Source organism: Carassius carassius, chromosome 23, assembly GCF_963082965.1.
Source record: "Carassius carassius chromosome 23, fCarCar2.1, whole genome shotgun sequence".
Taxonomy (NCBI): domain Eukaryota; kingdom Metazoa; phylum Chordata; class Actinopteri; order Cypriniformes; family Cyprinidae; genus Carassius; species Carassius carassius.
This window is the reverse complement of record NC_081777.1, coordinates 17,456,240-17,479,109: the sequence shown is the minus strand read 5'-3', so window position 1 is coordinate 17,479,109 and position 22,870 is coordinate 17,456,240. Positions and strand designations below refer to the sequence as shown.

At 38.9% G+C, this 22,870-nt stretch overlaps 1 protein-coding gene across 1 annotated transcript in view; it reads left to right on the top strand.

Annotated features, from left to right (window-relative positions):
* LOC132101402 (leucine zipper protein 2) overlaps positions 1-22,870 on the top strand; it is a 154,655-nt gene that overhangs the window by 94,218 nt on the left and 37,567 nt on the right. Inside the window, exons 3-4 of the mRNA XM_059506333.1 lie at positions 17,272-17,342; positions 21,952-22,033. Of these exons, the coding sequence (XP_059362316.1) occupies positions 17,272-17,342; positions 21,952-22,033 (153 nt within the window). The remainder of the gene's footprint in view (positions 1-17,271; positions 17,343-21,951; positions 22,034-22,870) is intronic.

Here is a 22,870-nt window from a genome sequence, read left to right as displayed (position 1 = left end):
CATTTACATCAATAAATTCTTTAATCAATCAAATACCTTTAAAATAAAAGGATCTATAAAAGAGGAATTAAAACCAACCGGATGGCTCTCCTTTAAGAGACCTAGAAAACAAATCTTCATGCAAACCACCATCTTCAAAATGTTTATACGACAACTCAATTCTTAGTGCCTTTGATTATTCACTCACATCATTAATTAGTTCTGAAGACTGTGTTGCCAAGCCAATCACCAGTGATACAAGCGGGATTCTGAAACAAAATAAAACCACTTTTCTTTACACCACATAGTTCACTACCTTCCTCATAATAAAAACCCATAATTTAAGTATTTCCTACCGACCTTTAATTAAATTAAGATAACCCAACACACAAATTACATATGCAACAAAACGTCTTTGCTCAAACTGAAACTGCTCTCAAAATTTAAATTCAACAATCACTATTAAAAATGGTTGAGCACAATTTACCTGGGGCTCGTTCTTCGTACGTCGCTAACTCAGTTAGCTGGATTTGATTGTTGACGATTTGGCGTGATCTTGGATTGTTTGGTTCTTCGAAGCTCATCCCGGACTTGCTGTCATAGCAACAGGTGCGCAATCTTAAACCTGCTCGCGAGCAACAGGATTAGACTGCGGCTCATAAACGGAGATGATACGGGAAGTCCAGCGCGATAGTGCACTTTCTGAGATTATATATATTAAAAAATAATAATAATTTGTTGGAAAGGCACATTTGATTTCAACTTGTCGGAGTCGGGCTTTAACTACAGAACAAACTGTACCCTAAGATTATTTGCGAGTGGCTCTTTTCTTTATAGCCTACTATTGGAGATGCGGAGAACTTGATGGAAAGTGCTGTCTGTCGTGCCATTCGGAGTTTGCCTGGTGCTTTTAGGTTTAAAAAACAGTTTTAGGTTTTTTTTCTGACATTTCCAAGCCACTTTAGACCCAAAGCTGTAAAGCAGTTTTTTAAGCAGTTTTTTTATTTTATTATTTATTAGACGACTATACTATTTATTAGACTATTTAAATATTTTTTTAATGAAGATCATGCAATCATGGCCATGCTGATTACAGTATATGTCACTCAGGCTTATGCTAGACTATAGACTGCCATCAAGGCCTCAATGAAGGGGATTATGTGAACAGAAAGGGGGTTCACAATGTAAATGTGCAGCCCAATTACTATTGTGATTCTTAATATTCCAGATTAATAATATTATATCAAATAAAAAAGGCAGTTGACAAATCTTCCATATCACAAATGTGAAAGCAAATGGCCAGGATCTGTGCATGACTTAAGAATTTGCAGAGATTCACATTTATGCACATTATTTGAAAAGTGGTAAGGAAAGTTCCACAATTAAATATCAAGCTATATTACACTTATGCTGATCCTAACAGAACTGCATTATTTCATAGGTGATTATGACATGTTCCTGCCTGCAGACAGGTGTTTTATGACCCCATTCCCTGACCCAAACCAGTTGCAGCTCCAGGACAAGGGCACACAATGAGATTAACTTTGGCTATCTAAAGGGAAGATTTCAGTGTCTGAAAAGTCTGAGGGTTGCACACCTGACAGGGCCTGTGACATTATTGCATGTGCCATATTACACAACATTGCCAAAAAAACACTTTTCATTAAATGTTTAATAAAAGACAAATATGCTTAGTTCCTTGAGTTTTAATTCAATTGTTCTTTGTAAAGAAAAGCCAGTGGTCAAGTGCCTGCAACAAGAGATATTAGACACATGCCTCAATAAAAAGGAAAAGGAAATAAAAAGGAAAAGTTGGCTATACACCGCCCACCTGTAGGCCTATGTCTCCTCTGTCTGTGCAGACTATTCTGTAGGCCTTTCTGTAGATGTGGAATCCTGCAACTTATACTGCAGCCATAAAGCATACAAGTATAAATTAAGTAAAGTTATTATGCACTTGCAGGTAGGCTAGTTCCTCCATATGACAGTTATCTGAGAGGGTTTATTCACTGTCCAGTGCAATGGAAACAAAAAGACATTACAAAGTCTTATACTTTCTTTCCTTTGAAAAGTTAGAAAATGTCCACTTAAGTTAACAAGTGTTGGTGTATTATGTAAAAGTGCACAAAAGAGGAAAACACAATATCATTACAATGAACTACACTTGGGAAAAATGTGATCAATAACTCTTTTTGGACTCTTCTTCAATAAATAGTTTTACATTAACATAAGTTTATCAGTTTTCACTTTCACAAGTCAAAGCAATTCATCATTACTCAAGATTTAACAGTTGAAATGACTATACAGCCTTAATTTAATGCAGCAAAATATTTTACAGTGTAGGCTACTAAGATCTTTTCTATTTTTTCAGCCTTTTTCTTGGTTGCTATTATAAACAGACAACCATTTATTTAACAGTGCCTTTTATAGAAGAGAAGAGACTATAATATAACAAAAAAATACCATGTAGAATATTTTGTACTTCACTTTTATTTGTTCCCATGTTCTAGTGTGGTGACTCTGACATTACAATGAACAAAATAATTATGCAATTATTAAAATACAAAAATATAGGCTAATAAGTGATAAAAAACATATAACATGGACACTTCTAACGGATTTAAATTGTCTGCTACTTTTTGCCAGCCCTCTCTCCTGGCTTTTGCAGACTTTGAGGTGTTCCCTGGCGATTTGATTAAACATTAAAATTCCGAATAAACTTCGACTATCTTGCTCTGCTGAGGAGAAAAACTGCGCGCGCTCTTTGGCCACGCTGAGCAGCCAATAGCAGCGTTGCTGATCAATGTTTCTACTATCGATACATATCCCCTTTTAAGCCAGCGCGTGAACGCGCAGTTATCTCAGATAACTCAATCCAGCGATACTAATCATAAACAACAGGTGTGTTCGAAGAACTCAATTAGCCGGATTATGATTAGCACGATGAAATCATCTTGGATGTGTCATTTGATCTCGGATGAAATATGCAACGTACGAAGAACGAGCCCCTGATCTTATTGCACGCTGGTTTATACCATCAATAGAGGAGCAAGATGTAAGAACGCTATACTACTGTGACTATTTATAGCAGGTGCAGATGTAATTAAGCTACCCCACAGACTTATGGGAAGTTTAGTCCTGAACTCCATCACCCCATTACATACCGTAACATTTATATATTAATATGTTGCTGGATGTGAAGTGAGGTGGAAGAACATGACAAACAATATTTGAAAGAGAAAAATTACTGGATTTTTATTCACATAAAAGCCAAAGCCACTAGATCCAGTAAAACAACAAGAATAATGTGCGCTATTTACAATGTGATAAATGTAAACAAACAATAAATCAGTCCGCTACAGAAAACTCATTCCACTACAAAGAGCTCAGTCCACTACAGAGAGTTCAAATCGCGATCGAGAGAAAGCATGAGCGAACACGCCTAGGCTTTATATATTTATAACATTAAATTGAAAGTTAATTGACATGCTTGTACGTAGATGTCATAGCCAAAACAAGTGGACTCAACGCTGGGGTTCACTTGATTTTGTAAAGTAGCAAAATCTTCAGGTGACAAGGGGCAAGGTATCTCTGGGACAATGACTCCATGTTCAGAGTCAACACTCTGGATTCTGGAAGAATAATTCCTCTGCTTTCAAAATCTGGGTGGGAGGGAGTGACAGGCATTGATTACGAGAACAATCACCTTACAAAGTACCATAAGGCAGTATGTTTTATCTATCTTAAGTAATGCATACCTCTGCAAAATCAGGCTCTGACACAGGTGCTTGCAACATCCCAATATTCCAAAGCTGATTCGGTGACAAATTTCCCTCCGTTCGCAAAGGATGACAGTTCCACATCTCAATGAAATGCTGCAAATCTGTGTGTATTCTGGGGATGAAAACATATCTCACACAGAATAGGTGAACAGCATTAGACAGGTCAATTAATCCCTTCCAAGCTGTGGAGAACATTGTAGTAACTTTATGTTACAGCAGTCCAAACATCTCTCCTAAGGTAGAGAAAAGTGTAAAGTGTTGATTTAACGGCAAAGCATTTTAAAAGTTTACATAAAAAATAAAAAGTGCAAAAAATAAAAAAGTGTATAAGAAAAATACATTAACCATGCTCTCCTATTTAATTACCTCTGGTTATGCACGCTTTTGCCAGCAATAAAGCTGCCACGGCCAGTTCCTCGCACAGTAAACATGCACCGAGCAATGTCTACATTCTCAACCCCTTGGTCTGCTCGTACTCTAAAACAGTCAGAAAGAGCAGTTTTTGATTATTAGAAGTATTATGTGTGTTGGTTCCAAGTCAAGAGCCTTAAATCTACAACCTAGGGCTGCCCGATGTATTGTTTTATCATCGATATTGCGATGTGCACATCCACGATAGTCACATCACCAAACTCGGCTCAAACAATCTTTATAGCACGGGCAGGTCTAGTACCTGATTATGACTGGGTACTATGAGTAATCTGTAAAAAGAGTAACTTACAAAAAACCTTTTTTTTTCACAATATTTATGCTCACAGTAAATCTGTAAAAAGGGTAAAAACAAAGTTTTATTGTTTATATGGAAAAGGATCTTATACAGATCTTTTATTAACAATGTTCCTTTGAAAGAAAAGGTTTGTAACATAATGTGGCTCTTTTTCTGGATACCTTATGAAATGTTTAAAACTGGAGTCATAAGATCCCTAATTATCAGTGGGACCACTTTTGTAAAGAATTTGTGAGAAATCATTCTGTATAATGTGCATACCTTGATGGCCATCCATTTTTTTTCTACTCCATCCATGAAAAAAGCTGTTTTGGCTTTGTTATTCCCAGCAACATCCAGGTAAAAGATCTGTTCAGGAGTTGGACACAATAGCATAATATTGATATGCAAGATATACAAGAGAAATGGTGAAGGGTTGATTAATAGATATGTACCTTCCTTGAAAAGCCATCAACAACCCCAACAATCACTATGTTGTACCTATAAAAAAAGCCAGTATTCACACATAAAAATATGATGATCAGTCTCTTCTGCATTTCTTTGATCCAAAATATAGCAAAAACAGTAATATTGTGAAATACTTTGACAATTTAAAATATAAATATTTTTAACATTATAAATGTCTTTACTGTCAATTTTGATCAATTTTATGCATCATTGCCGTGTATTAATATTAATCTCCTGCACCATCCACACGTTGCAAAGACAGTTTTACTCTTCTCCATGTAACTCGATGTCCCATTGCTTGCAGAGACCCTTTCACCAGCTTGTTTCCCGCATGAGGTGTTCTTCCCTTTATAGATCTAACCTTCTGATCAAGTTCATGATCAGAAAGATCAGAATAGTTGCTCCTAACAGACAGACTTTCCTCTTTCATTAACCTGTATAAGGTTGATCTTGAAATGCCATGCACTTCAGCCAAAGAGGCCAGAGGTTAGTGCATGCTGAGCAAATCTTGGAGAGTTTCTTTTTGTATGTTTAGTCTGGGATGCCCCACACTTTGAAAGATAATTGGCAATAACTTCATTTAACTGTTCTAGAGCATCCACCACACCCTGGGGTATGTCTATATATGATGCTCCAGCTCGAACAAACTGTAACTCCTGACAGCAAACAAATTGGAGATATTCAAAGTCAATGGGATGCCTATTAGCAATGCAACCAAGTCTATCCACAGACCTATGCAAAATCTGCCATTGTGTAGTCCTGCAAAGAGAAACAACATTTAAAAACAAAATTAGCTGATGTAACAAATACATAAAATTCAGAAGCATATATATTTTAACTGTGAACTCAGTTTTTGACTAAATCAAAATTCAATTAATTGATCACAAATTACAATCACTGTTATTTCTTTACTTAAAGGTACTATGTAACTTTTGGAGTTCTAGAGACATGCAGTTTCGTTAACAGACTCAATGCACTTGTGCTAAATAATCTATCAACTCAATGTTTGATCCAGAGTTTTCAGAATTATGCTCCAAATGGCGTGACGTCTCCCGGGACGCCTATATTTTCACCCCAGAACCTAGGCCCAACTCTACGAACATCGAAAATAGTGCCTCTTAACCTTTACGCTGATAAAATCCAATGTGATTATGAATGTCAGCTCAGCTAGCAACACTGGACATCGACCACATGGCAAACGTTACTAATGGTGGCTCTGGCTGCTAGTGTTGGCTAACGTTAATAAAATCTAGTCAACGGTAACACTAACTACATACTGGTCTAGCCAACGTTAAGTATTTAAATGGGACAGCATAAGAAGAGAGAATCATTCAGTTCACTTGTCACTGCGTTTTTGATATTAAATTAGTTATCTTACCCAGTAAACGACCTGTTGCTCGCCATTCTTGCTTTACCATAGTGGGCATGGCCAAACCATAGTGGGCATGGCCAACTTATCACTTTAATTGAGGGTGACCAATAGAAAAATGCCTTTCATCCTGGTTGGTAGAGACCGCCCACTGAGCTACAGCTTCACGTGCAAACAAAACTTTTCAACTTGCAAAACTTTTCAGCTTGCAAACCTATTCACCTCGCAAGCAAGATATTTTGACCCGCAAAAAAGACAGCAGAAAAGAGAGCAAAATGTGTGGGTTTGGGATGAAAAGTTCTCGAAGTGCACAAGAAAAATAAAGGTTTTCAAAGATTTACATGCACTGCAAATAATTCTGTTATCAACTTCTTTATTTTTGAGCCTTAAGAAGACTTTTTTGCAATATATATTTTTTTAATTACAAAATAATTAGTTTTACTCTCAAACACAATATGTGTGTTTGAATAAAAAAGACACAAAAGAAACTCCATAGAACCCCGGCCCCCATCATGTGCACCTTCTACAGAGGCACCATCAAGAGCATTCTGACAAGCTGCATCACTGTGTTGTATGGCGAATGCAACGCGTCCTGCCACAAGACCCTTCAACGCATAGTGAGAGCAGCTGATAAGATCATTGGTGTCTCTCCCCTCCCTCCAGGACATCTATGGAACCCATCTCACCTACAAAGCCCACTGCATTGCAAGTGATCCCACCCACCTGACACGCAGCTTCTTTAGTCTGCTGCCATGAGGGATGAGACTGAGGATTCTCCATCCCAGGACCAACAGACTGAAGGACGGCTTTATTCATCAGGCTGTCAGGAAGCTGAACTCCCTCCCGACCTTGCCTCCCCTCCCCTTTTTTGCCCCATGCACCACTGAACTCTGACCCTCAGACCCCGCCCCACCAGCTCCCACATCCCCAGGTCCTTCCACTCCCACTAACACACTGTGACCTGACCCAATCACTTTACGCAGCATTGGTCTGCTCACTAACTCATACAGCATCGAACTGACCTCATTCAACTACCTCTTCTGACAGTTTAAATAAAAAACTGCTCTCTGAGCTTTTTGTCACTTTAATCAGACTGAATAAGCTCTCTGCACTACAATCAATATATCTGTACTATTTATTTATTTCACTGGTTTGCACTCTAACTGCCATGTACATTGTGCTGCTTTATTTATCTTTTTTAAATGTCCTTATTTGTACATTGAATATTCATATTTTATTTTTAATCTGTACTTATCTGTATGCACCTAGGGTCTGAGAGTAATGCAATTTCAATTCTCTGTATGTGGAAGAATTGACAATAAAGCAGACTTTGACTTTGACTTTGACTTTGACAAGATATTTCTTGTGACTCAATGTTTTTATTAATATAATGGATGTTTGGTGACTTTATGGTTAATTATTAGCCAAGCAACCATTAAAAAACTAAAAAAAAAAAAAAAAAAAAAAAACAACAACAACAAAGTGCATTAGTAAACCTGGCAAGTGGACCTGCAAAGCGGTGCTGGCACATATGGAAACAGATTAGACACAAAGAGAATGCATTATTCCAGGCATCTGAGCCAGTCAATCAAATACTTGATTGCCTTGTATAATGGCAGTCAACCAAGCACTGGTGTCTGAGAAAAACCATACACTCCAAATGCATTCAATCTAATTCATAGAGCGATTTATTGTTCTGCTGAAGTGCTTGGAGCGTTAATGGATAAGGACAATAACGGCGTAAATAAAATTGACAGAAATAGTTTAAAAGAGCTTTTGTTTCTCAAAAATATATCTATCACTGAAATGGGTCATCATGATTTTGATGCAGTTGTGTTTTTGGATGAACTGTTCATTGAAATTCAATTGGTCACTCTGTGAATTGTCTCCTACGATTCCTCTATGAGAATGCATAATAATGGCTAAATAAGTTTAATGGTTCTGTTAGGACGTTATGTGGCGGCTGTAGTTGGATATGCAAAAGTAAAGAAACCTCTGGGGCTCGACTGCTGGACTGCAGCCGGAGACAACCTGGCCCGAAGCCGAACTGCTACATCCCTTGAGTTCAAGTCTGAAATCTCCAGTGGATTTGTTGTAAAAGCATGATCAACTATGACCTTTTTAGCATGATCAATTATGTATATGTGACTGATTAACCTTTTTGTAGAGCAGATTTACTGTCCATACTGTTTATTTTTATAATGAGATCTCCCCAGAGTGCTGCTCATCATCATTAAACTTTGCCTGATGGAGCCTGTAGTCTTGGCACAGGTTTGTGGGTTTGTGCCGGCACATTCCTGCCAGCTTGGCCTGAATAGACACTCCAATGCCAATCTCAATACAACTCAACAGCTGCACAGATGGTCTTCCCCTGACAAAGCTTTGCTGCTGTTATTCAATGGAAACACAGAGCAGTCTGAATGGGAAAGCGACAAAGCAACAGTAATGGCCAATATGTGTCACATCTGAAAGTGTCCTGAAGTCAAGTGATGTGCTGTTGTTTTAAGTGCTGCTACATATCTGAAATTCAGTAACGTAATTATGTGGGATAATATGTGTTAAACCTGGGGATAAAGGTGCTGTAAGTAATTTTTTTGAAACTAGGAAACATAATAAGTTCACATATTTGTTTGTTCTTTTTAAATGTGCGCTCCATGTCTGAATGTCTGTTTTTGTTTTGGACTATGTGATTCCACCCACTGCCAATTCATTCAACACAGTATTTTCACACCCCTGGTTCCCAGTTGGTGGATAATACAGCATATTTGCAGTTATGGAGAGAAGGGTCTGGCTGCAAACTTGCACTTGCACTCTGAGACTTGCATTCTCAGACTTGCACTCTCAGACACTTGTGCTTCCGCTAGCAACGTCACTTGCAGTCTTTATTTTTTTTATTTTGTTCTATTCATTGATAACTTTTAGATTGAATCTCTCAACATTTTACAACAGTAGCCAGGTTGTGAAGACTAGAAAAAATAAACTAAATTACAAAGTCAATTGCAATCGCCTCTTGCACTCTCCGCTACCTGTGATGTCATTTTAAAAGGATCAACTCCGTACAGGCAAGCAGACGAGTACATTTGCGTGTTGCGTTTATTCTGGGCTCACCTGCTTGCCTGTACATATTAGTTATGTGTTTCAATAATATAGAGAAGCATATTGAGTTTGGCCTTTATCATTTTAGTCCATTATGCCACATTTTGCGGTATGTGAGGAAAATACAATATATATTTTCATTAAAATAATGAACTGTATATTTAATTTGATATTTTAATAGCATCTTAATACATTAAGCCATTTTAAGTGTTTATGTTTTTCTACCGGAGGAAAACGCTTAACGAGAGACTTTGTGCAAGCGTTCATATTCTGGTGTTCTGGCCACGGATTTGCCAGTCTTTGTCTTTTTCTTGCAGGACCCTGTACGTTATAGTACTAAATTAGGTTTAATCACCACCACAGCTTCTTGTCTCCATTGGCAAGATGCACGATTTGTGTCGATTACAAGTGTCGCAGGTAGTGGAGAATGCAAGTGACATTGTAATTTAGTTTCTTTTTTGACATTGTAATTTAGTTTCTTTTTTCTTGTTTTCTCCACCTGGCTACTGTTATAAAATGTTGGGAAATTCAAACAAGAAGTAATACAAAAATTAAACAAAATAAAAAATAAAGACTGCAAGTGATGTCACTAGTGGAAGTGCAAGTGTCTGAGAGTGCAAGTCTGAGAATGCAAGTCTGAGAGTGCAAGTGCAAGTCTACACTAATCTTTATTAAGCCTAATCTTTATTTAAACTTTGATATGACAGAAATTAAGTATTTAAGAAACATAACCATTTTATTTTAGAGTACAACTGTAAAATTTTCCTACTAATATTTGTTTATTTTTTTTATTTTATTTTACAGAAGTTAAAATATTAAACGTCCATAAAAACCTGAAACAGGTTCACTCCAGTGAACTGTAATCTGTGCTGCAAGTAAACTCATTGTGGGATTCAGTGCAGAAAATGCATTCATTGTCCTTCTCTGTGTGTGTGTAGGGTAGAGCAGAGCATAATCCAACACTTTTTTTAGAAAAGCATAAGAAGCAAAGCTGGACTATCTAAAACAGTTTTGAGATGAAAATAATTGTGAAATAGGTAAAAAATAATAAACAGATGCGTCTCATTTTAAATAAACACTAAAAACAAGGTGACAAATTTACTTCAATCAGAAATTTAATTTTCAATGGTTAAATAAATGTTCACCAATATCTTTAAAAGATTTTTGAACTTTGGCACATTTTTTTCCTCTATATAGAGTAGATATGATATGTCAAGGAAAAATGTTATGTGGAAATGTTTAAATCTTGTAGTGTTACAATTAACCCTGCGTTTGTGCCCTTCTCACCCCGTACATATGAAGTGCTTTTTACAACAGTTTTTTTTTATGAAAACAGTGCAGAGTTCTTAAAACAGATGATAGAAATAAATAAACAGCCTATCTGAACCCGTTTTCATAATATTTGAATTTCCTGGTGTATGCAATCTCATGCAGAATACAGCGCATTGAAGTGAGCGAGTTTTTTTCTCATTAATAATGTGGACCAATTTAACCTTTTAATAATGACATTGCTTTGAGACCCTCACTGTTATTACAACTCGTCCACTCCCGTGCTTCAAAACAAACAACACATGTTTTAAATTGCAGACTTAATTGCAATTCGAAAATCACACTAAAGATATTGCAATTCGTAATTAATGTTGGTAGGCTATATCGTGCAGCCCTAGACTTAACTGTGTGAGTGTGTGTGTCACTGAAATGCAAATTTAGCTGCAGCCAAGTGACTTTGTGCGACCCACCTTGTTCCATTCTGGGTCGCGACCCACAGTTTGAAAACCCCTGTCCTTACAGACATTCCACTGAATATAAGTACCTTTGCAAATACATGTCAACTTATTCTATTAACCATAACAGTTTACTAAGACTCTAATTAAAGTTAGTTTTTTCACTTTTTTTTTAAGTAGTTACAAATTAATAAAATTTAGTTAACATGTAGTTTCAAAATTACTTTTAGTTCATAGAAAGTCTAAAGGAAACTGGTGAAAAAATAAAGTGTAACCCAGTTGTCACACCCCTGACTCATTATGTGTGTCTCTGCCCCTGTGACGCAGTTTCTGTCTCCCTTGGTTGGTTAGTTTGATTCCAGGTGTGTTTTTTTGCATTTACCCCTGTGTTGGATGAATAAAGACTCTCTCGAATATTCTCGACTCCGTGTTCCTTCTGGCAGCATAGCGTGACAGAAGACCTGAACTAAAACAGTTTAAATTGCGTGTCTACCCTCCGTTTGTTTTCTGGTTTTTCCTCAGTATTTTCTTTCCGTTGTGTTCATGGATCCCTTCCTTTGCCCTGAATACCTCCTCCTCCTGCTGGAGTAGGAAGGACGTTCTCTCGAGGACCATACAAGGCAGTTCCTGTTGGTCCTTGGGAGGAATTCGCCGCCTTCGTGGAGTGGACTCTGGCAAGAAACGGGTTGCCATTTACCATCTGCCCCATGGAGGATCTCGCCAGGTCCTCTCCAGACCCAGAGCCCAGCCCACCATCTCCCTGATGTGCGGCGTGCATGCCCGAGCCCACCGCTGATGGAGAGTCAGAGCCAGCATAGAGCGACAGAGCTGATCGTGATGTCAGTCCAGATGTGTGAGCCGGCAACATCGCCTGCCATGAGGGAGAAAGACACGAGTGGGGTGAGCACGGAGAGGAGCTCCGCCCCCTGCACTGTGGCTGAGTGTGAGCTGGATATGGTGCGCCAAAAAGGCCAAAATGAGGTGGTAGATCTTTTAGACTGGGTATTGGAACTGGAACTGCTTCTGGAACCCACTTCTCTCTCCATCATCTCCGCTGGTCCCGTCCAGCCGTCCTTCATCCTTGGCTTCCTTGTCCAGCCCTGAGGGGGCTTCCAGTTCTCCAGTGCCTGCTCCTAGAATGCGTTCTCCAGTGCCTGTTCCTAGAATGTATTCTCCAGTGCCTGCTCCTAGAATGTGCCCTCCAGTGCCTGCTCCTAGAATGTGCCCTCCAGTGCCTGCTCCTAGAATGTGCCCTCCAGTGGCCACTCCTCCAAAATGCCCATTCTCCCACCCACTCCTGCCTCCTCCAACACTGTTGTCTGGCAGCCTCTCTGCTCGCCCTCAGGCTACCATCACTGCAGTGCGAGCTTCACGGGACTGCCATCCTCCAGTGTTGCTGTGGTCAGGTTCTCCCTCACCTCCGCCTCCAGCCTCCTTGGCCTGGACTCCGCCTCGGCCTGTTGACCCGTCTGCTCCACCATGGTTCCTAGCTCCCTCCTCTCCGCCATGACCCAACAGTCCACAAGCTCCGCCTGGCTCCCTCTTCCCTCCGGCTCTGCCGTGGTCTGGCATCAACCATCCTGTGCCTAAGACCTCCATCCCTCTGTCTCTGTCAGGCTCCTTCATACCCTCGGGTCCACCTCAGACCTCTGTCGCAATGGCTCCACCGCTGCCTCCCGGATCCACATCTCCACATTGGTCGCCGGCGTCATCGGTTCTGCCTAGGACCTCCGGATCCTCCCCATCACCCTGGCTCTCCAGCTCTCCATCTGCCTTGGGCTCCTCCTCCACCTGCTCTGCCGCCATTGGCCAGCACCCTGTAGTCGGCGGCCATTGCTCCTCCATGGCTCCTCCCACCATCAGCTCCGTCGTTATGGCTGTGGCCTGGGTCCTGCTGGGCTTCTCTTGCTCCAGGTCCCTCCTGTCTCCTCCCTGGATCCTTCCTCCGTGGTCTCTGCCTGCTGGCAGAGTGTCTTTGCTCCTGTGACCCAGTTTCTGTCTCCCGTGGTTGGTTAATTTGATTTTAGGTGCGTCTAATTTCTTTCCCATGTGTTCCTTGTCCCCTTTAATTTAGTCATTCCTCTCACCTGTGTTCCCCCAATCATCTTGTGTATAAAGGTCCTAGTCTGTTCAGTCTATGTTTGTCGGGTCTACAAGTCAGTATGTGTGTCTTCCTCCTGTGTTGCATGTTGGGTTTACCCCTGTGATGGATGAATAAAGACTGTCGATTATACTCGGCTCTGTGTTCCTTCCGGCAGCATATTGTGACACAAGCGGGGTATGACAAGCCTTAATTTTTTTTATTAAAGATATTTTCTGGATTTCTTTTGTTTAAATGGCTACTTATTTTGGGTCAGATGCAAGAATAATCTAGTTCTTACGTTGACAAAAGTACAAAAAGGAGCAAAGAAAGATATTCCTTAACTCTTTCCACGCCAAAGACAAGTTTTTACGGCTTTTTGTGATTTGTGTTATACACTTGGGGGTGCTATTACACATCTTCTGAATGAGTACAAAACCTCCCGAACAAAAACACACATCAACAGGATGGAGAAAAGAGTGATCACTCATGTAAACAGATGCATATAAAAATAATGTGATCATCAGCAATACACAGCATATAAATGAAAACTGCATAATGTTATGGAGTAAAATGTTGATCCAGGCAGGGGTATATGTCTGTGCAAGCTTTGGAGGTGTTGATGGAAGCGATTTACTGGATTTATGCTTTGATAATTGTACCCAATGGGAAGTCGTGGCCTAGTGGTTAGAGAGTCTGACTCCTAATCCTAAGGTTGTGGGTTCAAGTTTTCGGGCCAGCTATACTTAGGTGACTTAGGTGCCCTTGAGCAAGGCACCAAACCCCCAATTGCTCCCCAGGTGCCGCAGCATAAATGGCTGCCCACTGCTCCGGGTGTGTGTTCACTGCTGTGTGTGTGCACTTTGGATGGGTTAAATGCAGAGCACGGATTCTAAGTATGGGTCACCATACTTGGCTGAATGTCACTTCACTTCACTGAATATTATCCAGATGTAGTTTTTGATAAAAAAATTTGATTTTCTCACCTTTTTGCTCAAAATTATGCATTTTTATGAAACCTACTAATTCAAGCATTGATTAAAAAAAGAATGCTTTAAGCTAGAATAAAACTGATTTTTATTTTATTTTATTATTTTTATATATATATAAAGTAGAGGCTATGATCTTTATTCTGGTATATTGGAAATTCAAACATTCATACAGCAAAATATACTGGAGGCCATCAAATTTTAGTGAAAACATTTTTTTTTTCAAAATTGCTGGCAGTGGCTGGCAACTTAAGAAAAAAAAAAAAAAACTGGCGGCGAAAGAGTTAACACCAGGGGTAATGAATGGGGTCCAGGGACCCCCCGGGTTGCTACAGATAGGAGTTCTGGTAAAATTATTTTACAATATATAGATTTTTAGGCCAGGATTTAACAATATCTTTCTTTTTTTAGACAGTCTTGCTTGCAACATTAAGAAAACAAATCTGCTCATAGCTGACTGAAAAAAATGCTAAATACTACTAACAGCTGATCTCGTCTTATACATTCAGTATGTTTTGTTTTTTTTGAGTGTGTCTAATAAACGATTCTGTAAATCAAAGTTTGTAGATATTATTAGCCAACATAGCCCATGACTTTCCATTGAATGTGATAAAAAATATACATATCTTAATGACAAAATTGAATGCTCATAAATATCAGGGCCCGGTTCCCCGATAACGTTCACTCTTAGCGCGCTAAGAAGACATCGAAAGATATATCTTACCAAAGTTGTTGATGTTTCTAAGTGTGTTCCCCGAAGTGTCCCTTAGGAAGCTTCTTAGCACGCTGCCTCTTACGTCCGACGTTACAAGAGCGCTGTCCAAAGTCAGGGTGCTGAATTAGTTGGCATCGATTGCTCATGAATCGATTTTTCACTTCACATGAAGGTGCATTACAGCGTTAAGAAAGACAACACGTTCTATGCAAATGAAACATTCCTCAAATTATTACAGTAACATTTAAGTTATCATAAGTTGACATAAGTTATCAGTAGAATATAGACTATAAATTAAATTATCAAATGGTCAGTAATATGTTCAAACGATAGGCTATGTTAATATTAGATAGTTTTCTTCTAGAAAGACAAAACCGTTTAGGTGGAGAAAAAAAACCAAAACTGTTTTTCTTTACCTTGACATGTTTCGACTGCAACCTGCAGTCTTCCTCAGAAGCGTCTTCTGACAGCTGTGACGTGACGTTTATCAGCTGTTATTTTCTGGGTGTGGCCAACCCGGTGGACCTGACCTGACAAATAGGCTATGTTGTGACGGTTAGACGAACCGGGTATCCCTCGCTAATCATCCACCCTCCTTATCCCGTTGTGCCGCTTTTTGTCATGGGTTTAACGACTTATGAAAATTATATAATACACTTTTATATTAATGGTAAGGTACTTTACAATCAGAATTGATTGGCAAGCAGCTGCAGTTACTTCTGTTTAATGCGGTATTGATTGCAATTGGTTTATGTTTTTAATAAAAAACAACCTATCCACAATGAACAGAGAGAGAGAGAGAATTAGATACAAAATATGCTGGGGAAGCAACGTAAACAAGGACACCAAGCTTCTCGTCAGGGAACTTGAAGTTTTGCTGGACCTTGCCACCAAGTCGAAGATCACACTCCTATGGTCCAATATAACCTGCATGTTTATGGTCGCGTATCCCTTTCGCGATATTTCCTCCCGATCAATCACTGATGGATTGGCGATAGGGATGAGTGTGCCATCCACCAGGATGTAATCCCCGGCATAGCGCAGAAGGGTGTTGGTGACTGTGTGGACACACCTCCACACCGAGGTCTTTATTAGGCCGTAGCCCTCTCCCACAACCTCGATGAATCTGTCTGTAGCAAAATAAATAAATAAATAATAATTAAAATAAAACAAACGTAGCGCTGGGCTTCAGGGCTTAAAGCAGAATTCCGCTGCGTTAGCCTGGCCAGCGCAGGTCTGGGAAGGTCCAGCTGCTCCACAATGAGTTGTCTTGGGAGGGGATTTTTTTTAATATAGCCACGTCAGGCAAAATGTCAAAAGGGCTTAAGTTTTGCCGAATAAAAAAACTGACATGGACTAAACGGCTCCGAGTCCGGCTCCGTCTTTGATTCAATACAAGGACATGTTGGATCGCTGCCATAGTTGGTCGCTTACTGGACACCACCATGCTTACCCATTTAAAGATCTTAGCCATTTAGAGCCAAATTGTTAGCCAGATTTTAATTATCAAAAAAATGATTGCCAATTCGCTTTAATTACATTACGAAAAAGCCTAGGCTAATTACCACCTTATTAGTTCTGTAACCACATAAAGTCAACTTCATAAATAGGCCTGTATCCATTGCGAACATAATTTATTATGAGTCTTAAAAAATAACAGAAAATCATTGTTGAGCCACAAAATTGTCAAAATACCATAGTTTGACTTGTACTTCGCTGCACTGGTTTCTAAAGACTGCTGTACAGTAGCGTCATGAGCTCAAATAACGCTAAGAGAGAGCTACGAATGGTCCAGACCAACCTTACGAAAGTGTGACTTACAGAAGATATACTTAGCGTACGAATGTGTCGGGAACCGTGCCATAAGGTTAAGAGAGAGGTTAAGGAATAGGTTAAGAACTACTTAGCGATAAGAACGTTTTGGGGAACCGGGCCCAGAATTTTTCGATGTACAATTCTAGGAACGATCTGAATGAGAAAGGTTTAATATCTTTTTTCTTTCAAGGTTTTGCATTTCATTATTCATAGTTTATGCTGATTGAAGAAAATGGAAATGAGGCTATAATGAGAATTAGTCAGATTTCCTCTCTCTGATCTCGCTGATGTTTCTCTTAGGAGGGAAACAGATGCTTTGGAACTGCCCCACCAAAGCACCATTCTCAAGACTTTACTGGTCTTTTCAGGCTTACTGTAAGAACCAGCATTACAGAAGGTGGTCATATCTTTACAGATGAACAGACCTGACAGTGTCAGCCTCATCTGCCATGTTGAATCCAAAAATAAAAAGCTCATACTCACAAAACACAAATATACAATATTATAAAGCAAAAAATCACAACCACTCTCTTTTTTCTTCTCTACAGTCTCTTAAGAATGATGATGCTGTGCCAAAGAAAGATGTTCAGAGGATCCTGGAGCTCAGTCACAAGCAAAGGTAAAGCATTTTTTTTTCTCAACTCTACAATTTTTTGCACTCTCTCCACAGCTCTTCCTGAAGCAACTCTCACTGTGTCATTAACTCTCAGTCATTGATCAGAGCCATAGTACAAATGACTTATGAAGATGCATGTCGTCTGCGAGGGGCTGTTGTGCTGTTTGGTGTTTATTTGGTTATTAAAGATTGATTTGAATGTTCGCCGGTTCCCGCCTCCTTCTTCCCTTGACTATGAAGGTTTTTACTGTGTTACAGAGACTAACTAGGAATTCGAGCAGGCAAACATAATATAATAAAAATATAACAATTTATAATTAATGTCAAATAACATTTTATACAGTCATTCAAAATGTTGGGCTTGGTAAGATTTTTTTTTTCCTTCCAAAGACAGTAATACTGTGAAATATTACTATATTTTTTACAGCCATTGCCTCCGTCTTCAGAGGTTGTATTCACAAAATATTTGATCTTACCACTAAGAGCTCTCCTAAGAGTTTCCTCTTATAAACCTATTGGGTGAGACCAACTTTCACTAAGGAATTGGTAGAAATCTTAAATTAAGATAAAGGATGCCACATTTTGCCACATTCATATCTAGATTTCAAAATGTAGGCTAACAAATACGTTTAGCTAATTTTCTGCCTCTTACATGTCAGCATTTCATAAACAATTAGCAGATATGCATGTACTGTGCACAATCTTTTAATTAACAGACTAGAATAATCATTGCTAGATGTTGTGCAAATGTAAAACAAAACCAAACTCGACACAAGAACAGCTGTTATTTTTGCCCAACTTGTGCATGAAAAAGACATAAATTAAAGGACAATTATCATTAAAGGTTTCTAAAATGTTTGCTGGAAATATTTGTTCTCAGTTGCTCAGGAGTCCTCTTGAATACCCCTAACTTCACAGATTTATGGACTGGTTTTAGTGCTAAAATGCTTTGTAAAATTCTTAGGACTGACATACCCAAGGTTTGTTTTTTTTGCCTTAAGTTGTTTTGTGAATATGGCCCCTGCATGATCCTTCAGAAATCATCCTAAAACACTGATTTGGTGCTCAAGAAACAAATCAGGATTCTTTGATTATTGGAAAGTTAAAATCATCTAATCAAATAAATCATTTATTTGATTATTTCAGTTTCCTCAATGTTTATAAATGTAATGCTTGTTGAAATAACAACAACAACAACCATAATATTAATAATAATAAAACAAAATACTAACACTAAACTTTTGAATGTTGGTGTAAATATGCAAGTTATTTAAATGTATTATTGAATTTTTATCATTTTCAAATGAGCAGTGCCAGAAAATAAGAAAAAACCTAATATAATGCATTTTTCATTTTTAAAAAGTTTGGCGACGTGTCTCAACCCATGTGGTGTTTCAGTCAACTTTAGATTAAATGAACTGTGAAGGAAACAGTGCTTTGAGAGACTCTTTAATGAATTACTCATTCTCACACACCAACATCAGTAATTAGAGACTGTTAGCAACTGTTTACATGTGTACGGCTGTAGACAGATGTTCTGCCATTTGTCGTATACATCTAAGGCTCTCTCTGCGACTGTTATATCCCAGTTTCAAGAGCAACGGGGTTCTTTAACACAGCTTTTATGACCGTCTCGGTTTAAATCAGATTAAATTGTCATGGGTTTTCAGTGATAGAAAACTACAGAACATCCGTGGTTGCATCATGGCAACAGACTGGATCCGTCAAGGTTCAACCATGTTGGCTGCGGAGAGTTAGTGACAGAATTCAATTTCCCAGTGTCAGGTGTGCGTAATGGCTTCTATTTTTAACCCCAATCAACAGCAGACAGATATTGAAATTCAGGGCAGATGTGCTGAAGTTTCTGACCTTCACTCTCTTGATTAAAATGACAATACTGGTAGAAAAAGAAATGGGCAGACCACCCCATGGACATTTGTGATTACACAAGTCAGGAGAATGACAATGGATGCTGTATTTCACCTGCAAGTTGCAAAAATCTCTGACCAAACTGAAAATCTGGGATTCAAAATCTAATAGAAACTTGCAAATAAACAAAAAGTTGTCACGCTGTCTAGTCTCTGTTTCCCTGGGTGTCCACTAGTGGGCTCACTTCCCCTTAGGCACTTCACCGTAGGCACTAGAATTCCTCTAGTCTGGTCCTGTCTTCACAGTAATTGCACTCCTGTTAATTGCACCAGGTGCAGTCACTTTATTGTCATTAGCCTCCCTATAAATACCAGTCTTTCCCTGTTGTTTGTATGGAGTCCTTACCCTTCGTGTGTCCAGCTTTCTCGTCCCCCGAGATTCTTCCTGTCTGCTCGTCCTCCGAGTCATCTCGCATTCCGAGTTCCCTTTTCCTGTCCCTTTCCTTTGTTTGTTTTGTTTGGACTGTCTTTTTGGTTTTGACCTTGGCTGTATTCGACAACGATTTGGATTACCCTATATTAAAATACCTGCTATTGGATCTCTCGCTCTCCCTGTGTCTCTCTGGTGCACGATCGTCACAAAAGTTTTAGGATTTTAAATATATAAGAAATATTTCTGGGTTTTTTCCTTTCCACACAAATTGTAAATAAAGGGGAATGTTATTAGCAAATAAAGACTTATTTTCCAGCAGTTCCAATACTTATGACCACAGAACACTTTTACCATAGTGCACCTAGTATAGCACAGCAGTTGCAATGCTGAGTCCTTTGAAACTCAAATCACGGCACTCGATGAAAGAGCTCAAAGACTTGTAGAAGAAGCTAAAGCTGACATTGTTGCTTCAGCAAATGGTACTTACAACATTACTAGATTTACATTCGTGTGTTTTAGATAAAGCCAAACAAATTTTAGTGCCACCAACTGGACATTTCACTTTTAAGTGTGCTGTGTAATCATTTTTGCTGAGTTTGTGCCATGGGCCTGAGTTGAACATTATGATTTCAGATATCTTGCAAAAGGGTTTAAAATACAGAGAAACTCTGGGATTCTGTTCATTGAATTCTGCTTTCCATTAAAATTGTTGCCATAATCATGTAAAGCACTAGAATATTTATTCTATAATTTGCATGCTGATATAAATGAGTCATTTAACAAGCAAGAATAATATGGCTCTTATGTCTCATTAAACTAAAAATCAACTTTAAAATGAGGCTGCCAGCAGCAATTAATAGAATCCAGTGGGCATAAAAAGACATCATAAAGTAGATAAAGTAGGGGAAGTCGTGGCTTGGTGGTTAGAGAGTCGGACTCCCAATCGAAGGGTTGTGGGTTCGAGTCCTGGGCCGGCAGGAATTGTGGGTGGGGGGAGTGCATGTACAGTTCTCTCACCACCTTCAATACCACAACTTAGGTGCCCTTGAGCAAGGCATCGAACTCCCAACTGCTCCCCGGGCGCCGCAGCATAAATGGCTGCCCACTGCTCCGGGTGTGTGTTCACAGTGTGTGTGTGTGTGTTCACTGCTCTGTGTGTGTGCACTTCGGATGGGTTAAATGCAGAGCACAAATTCTGAGTATGGGTCACCATACTTGGCTGAATGTCACTTCACTTTTTTTTTTTTTTTTAAAAGAGAAAAGGCCTTGACCTAAATGGTGCACTTGATACAGGCTTGCAGTTGTGTGACTTTCACATGTCTGTGTCTGTTAAATCTGTTTAGGCTGTCCTTTTTGAGGACATTTCATGATTTCAAGGGTCCTCATGAGTACTACCCTTGTGGCTGCTATGCAGTGGCCTTTTGTGACAATTTTGATTTCTAGATTTTGTAAACATATTAAAGCCATTTCCAAAGATGGCATGTCAGAAATCTCATGTGATCAATTAGATGAGTCATTCTCAAGAATGATTTAACCTCTGGTTTTGCCTTAAAATTCAAATACTGAAAAAGATCTTAATTGTGGAACTTGGTGGTCCTTGAGGCACATTTTTTTCCTATAAGGAGAGTGGCTCTCATGTGCAATATTAAGTCTTGAGCTCAAACAGTGTAGTGGGGCTGATGTTATGAATATTGCAAATTTATCCACTAGTTGCTAGGCAACCATACATCCCATCCATCCTAAAATTACAGAGAATGCAATTAGCAAGGACCCGCATGCATGCAAAGTTTGGTGAGTTTTCACCATAGGGACAAAAAGTTTGTTTATAACAAACTTGCCCCCTCATCCTTGCTTACTTATATTCAATTATTTATTTAATTAGTCTTTTTATTTCAAGAATGATTGAAATGACCAAATACTATTTTTGCCAGTTTCTTTTCCTGCTGAGCATTTAGTGAGCTCCAAGATTACAGTGAACTGTCTATTGGAAAATGTAGCAAATTTTAGTTTTAAACAATGCAGCTCAGCTGATTAGATTGAATTCTTCAATCATTTCTTATTATAAAGAAAAAAACAGCTAGTGTACAGTGTGTGGGCAAACCTTGCATAATATGATAGGATGTATTAATTTACATATTTGTCATGGACCTTTTGTATCTTCATGTTCAGAAAATAAACTGTATGTGTTTTAGAATGTGAATATCAGACATATACTATAAAGGTAGACCATTGGAGTGGCAATTGTGACCACTATTCCCCTGTGCACTCTTCATTGTTTTCCATTTTATTTTTCTCTCTCTCTCATTCGCAGGGATGAGATGAAGTCACTCCAGGCAGCTCTGCAGAAACAACTGGATGATGCAGCTGAACGTGCAGAGAAACAGCAGGCTACCGTGAGACCCTTTACACTGATGTGTTAAACTGTACAAATACAGTCCAGACAAACTACTAACCACATAAACTTGGCCTTTGGGGACTGTCTCAAAATAGCCTATAGCATTTTGCCACTCACTTGTTCACTGACAAAATCATTGGTTTTATTTGTCCATGGGTGATTCTTCGGTTACACTCTTAAAAATAAAGGTTCAACAGGAGTTTTTCACAGTTATGCCATAGAAGAACCATGTCAGCTTCCCCAGAGAACTGTTCAGCAAATAGTACTTATCCCTTGTGGATTGTTCAAATTCTGTACCCTTTCGAGTTGTTCGGGATGAAAACATCCAATCAATTATTTTAACGCTTTAATTGCCAAGTTCATAAATGATGTCACTGATTTGGGGGGAAAAAACACACAAAATGACTTATTTTCAATATAAAAGTAATTGTGGCTGGATTTTTTTTTTTACTTTTTATAACAGTCTTGGGCATGTCAAAGATTAGTAGCAACATTGGCTTTGATGCATTTTTAGTTTTTGTGCAACATTAGATTTCATTTTTTTCTCCCTAATTTGTTGTTGGTGGCTGTTTTTGCCCCATTGACTTCCATTAAAACTACATTTTTTGATTGCAAAGCCATGACACCATGTAATCATGCATTCTTGATTGTTTGTGGTTTTCCCTTTTGGGAAGAGGTTAAATTTTAATTAATTTTACAGTTGATCACTAGGTGGGACCATTAACCCTTTAGATTGGCCTATGCAAAAAAAGGCTTAGTTTCTGGCCAAAAATCATTCCATTAGCTCAAACACAGAGAAAGTTGTGGCCAAAATAAGACCCCCTAGTGGACGAAA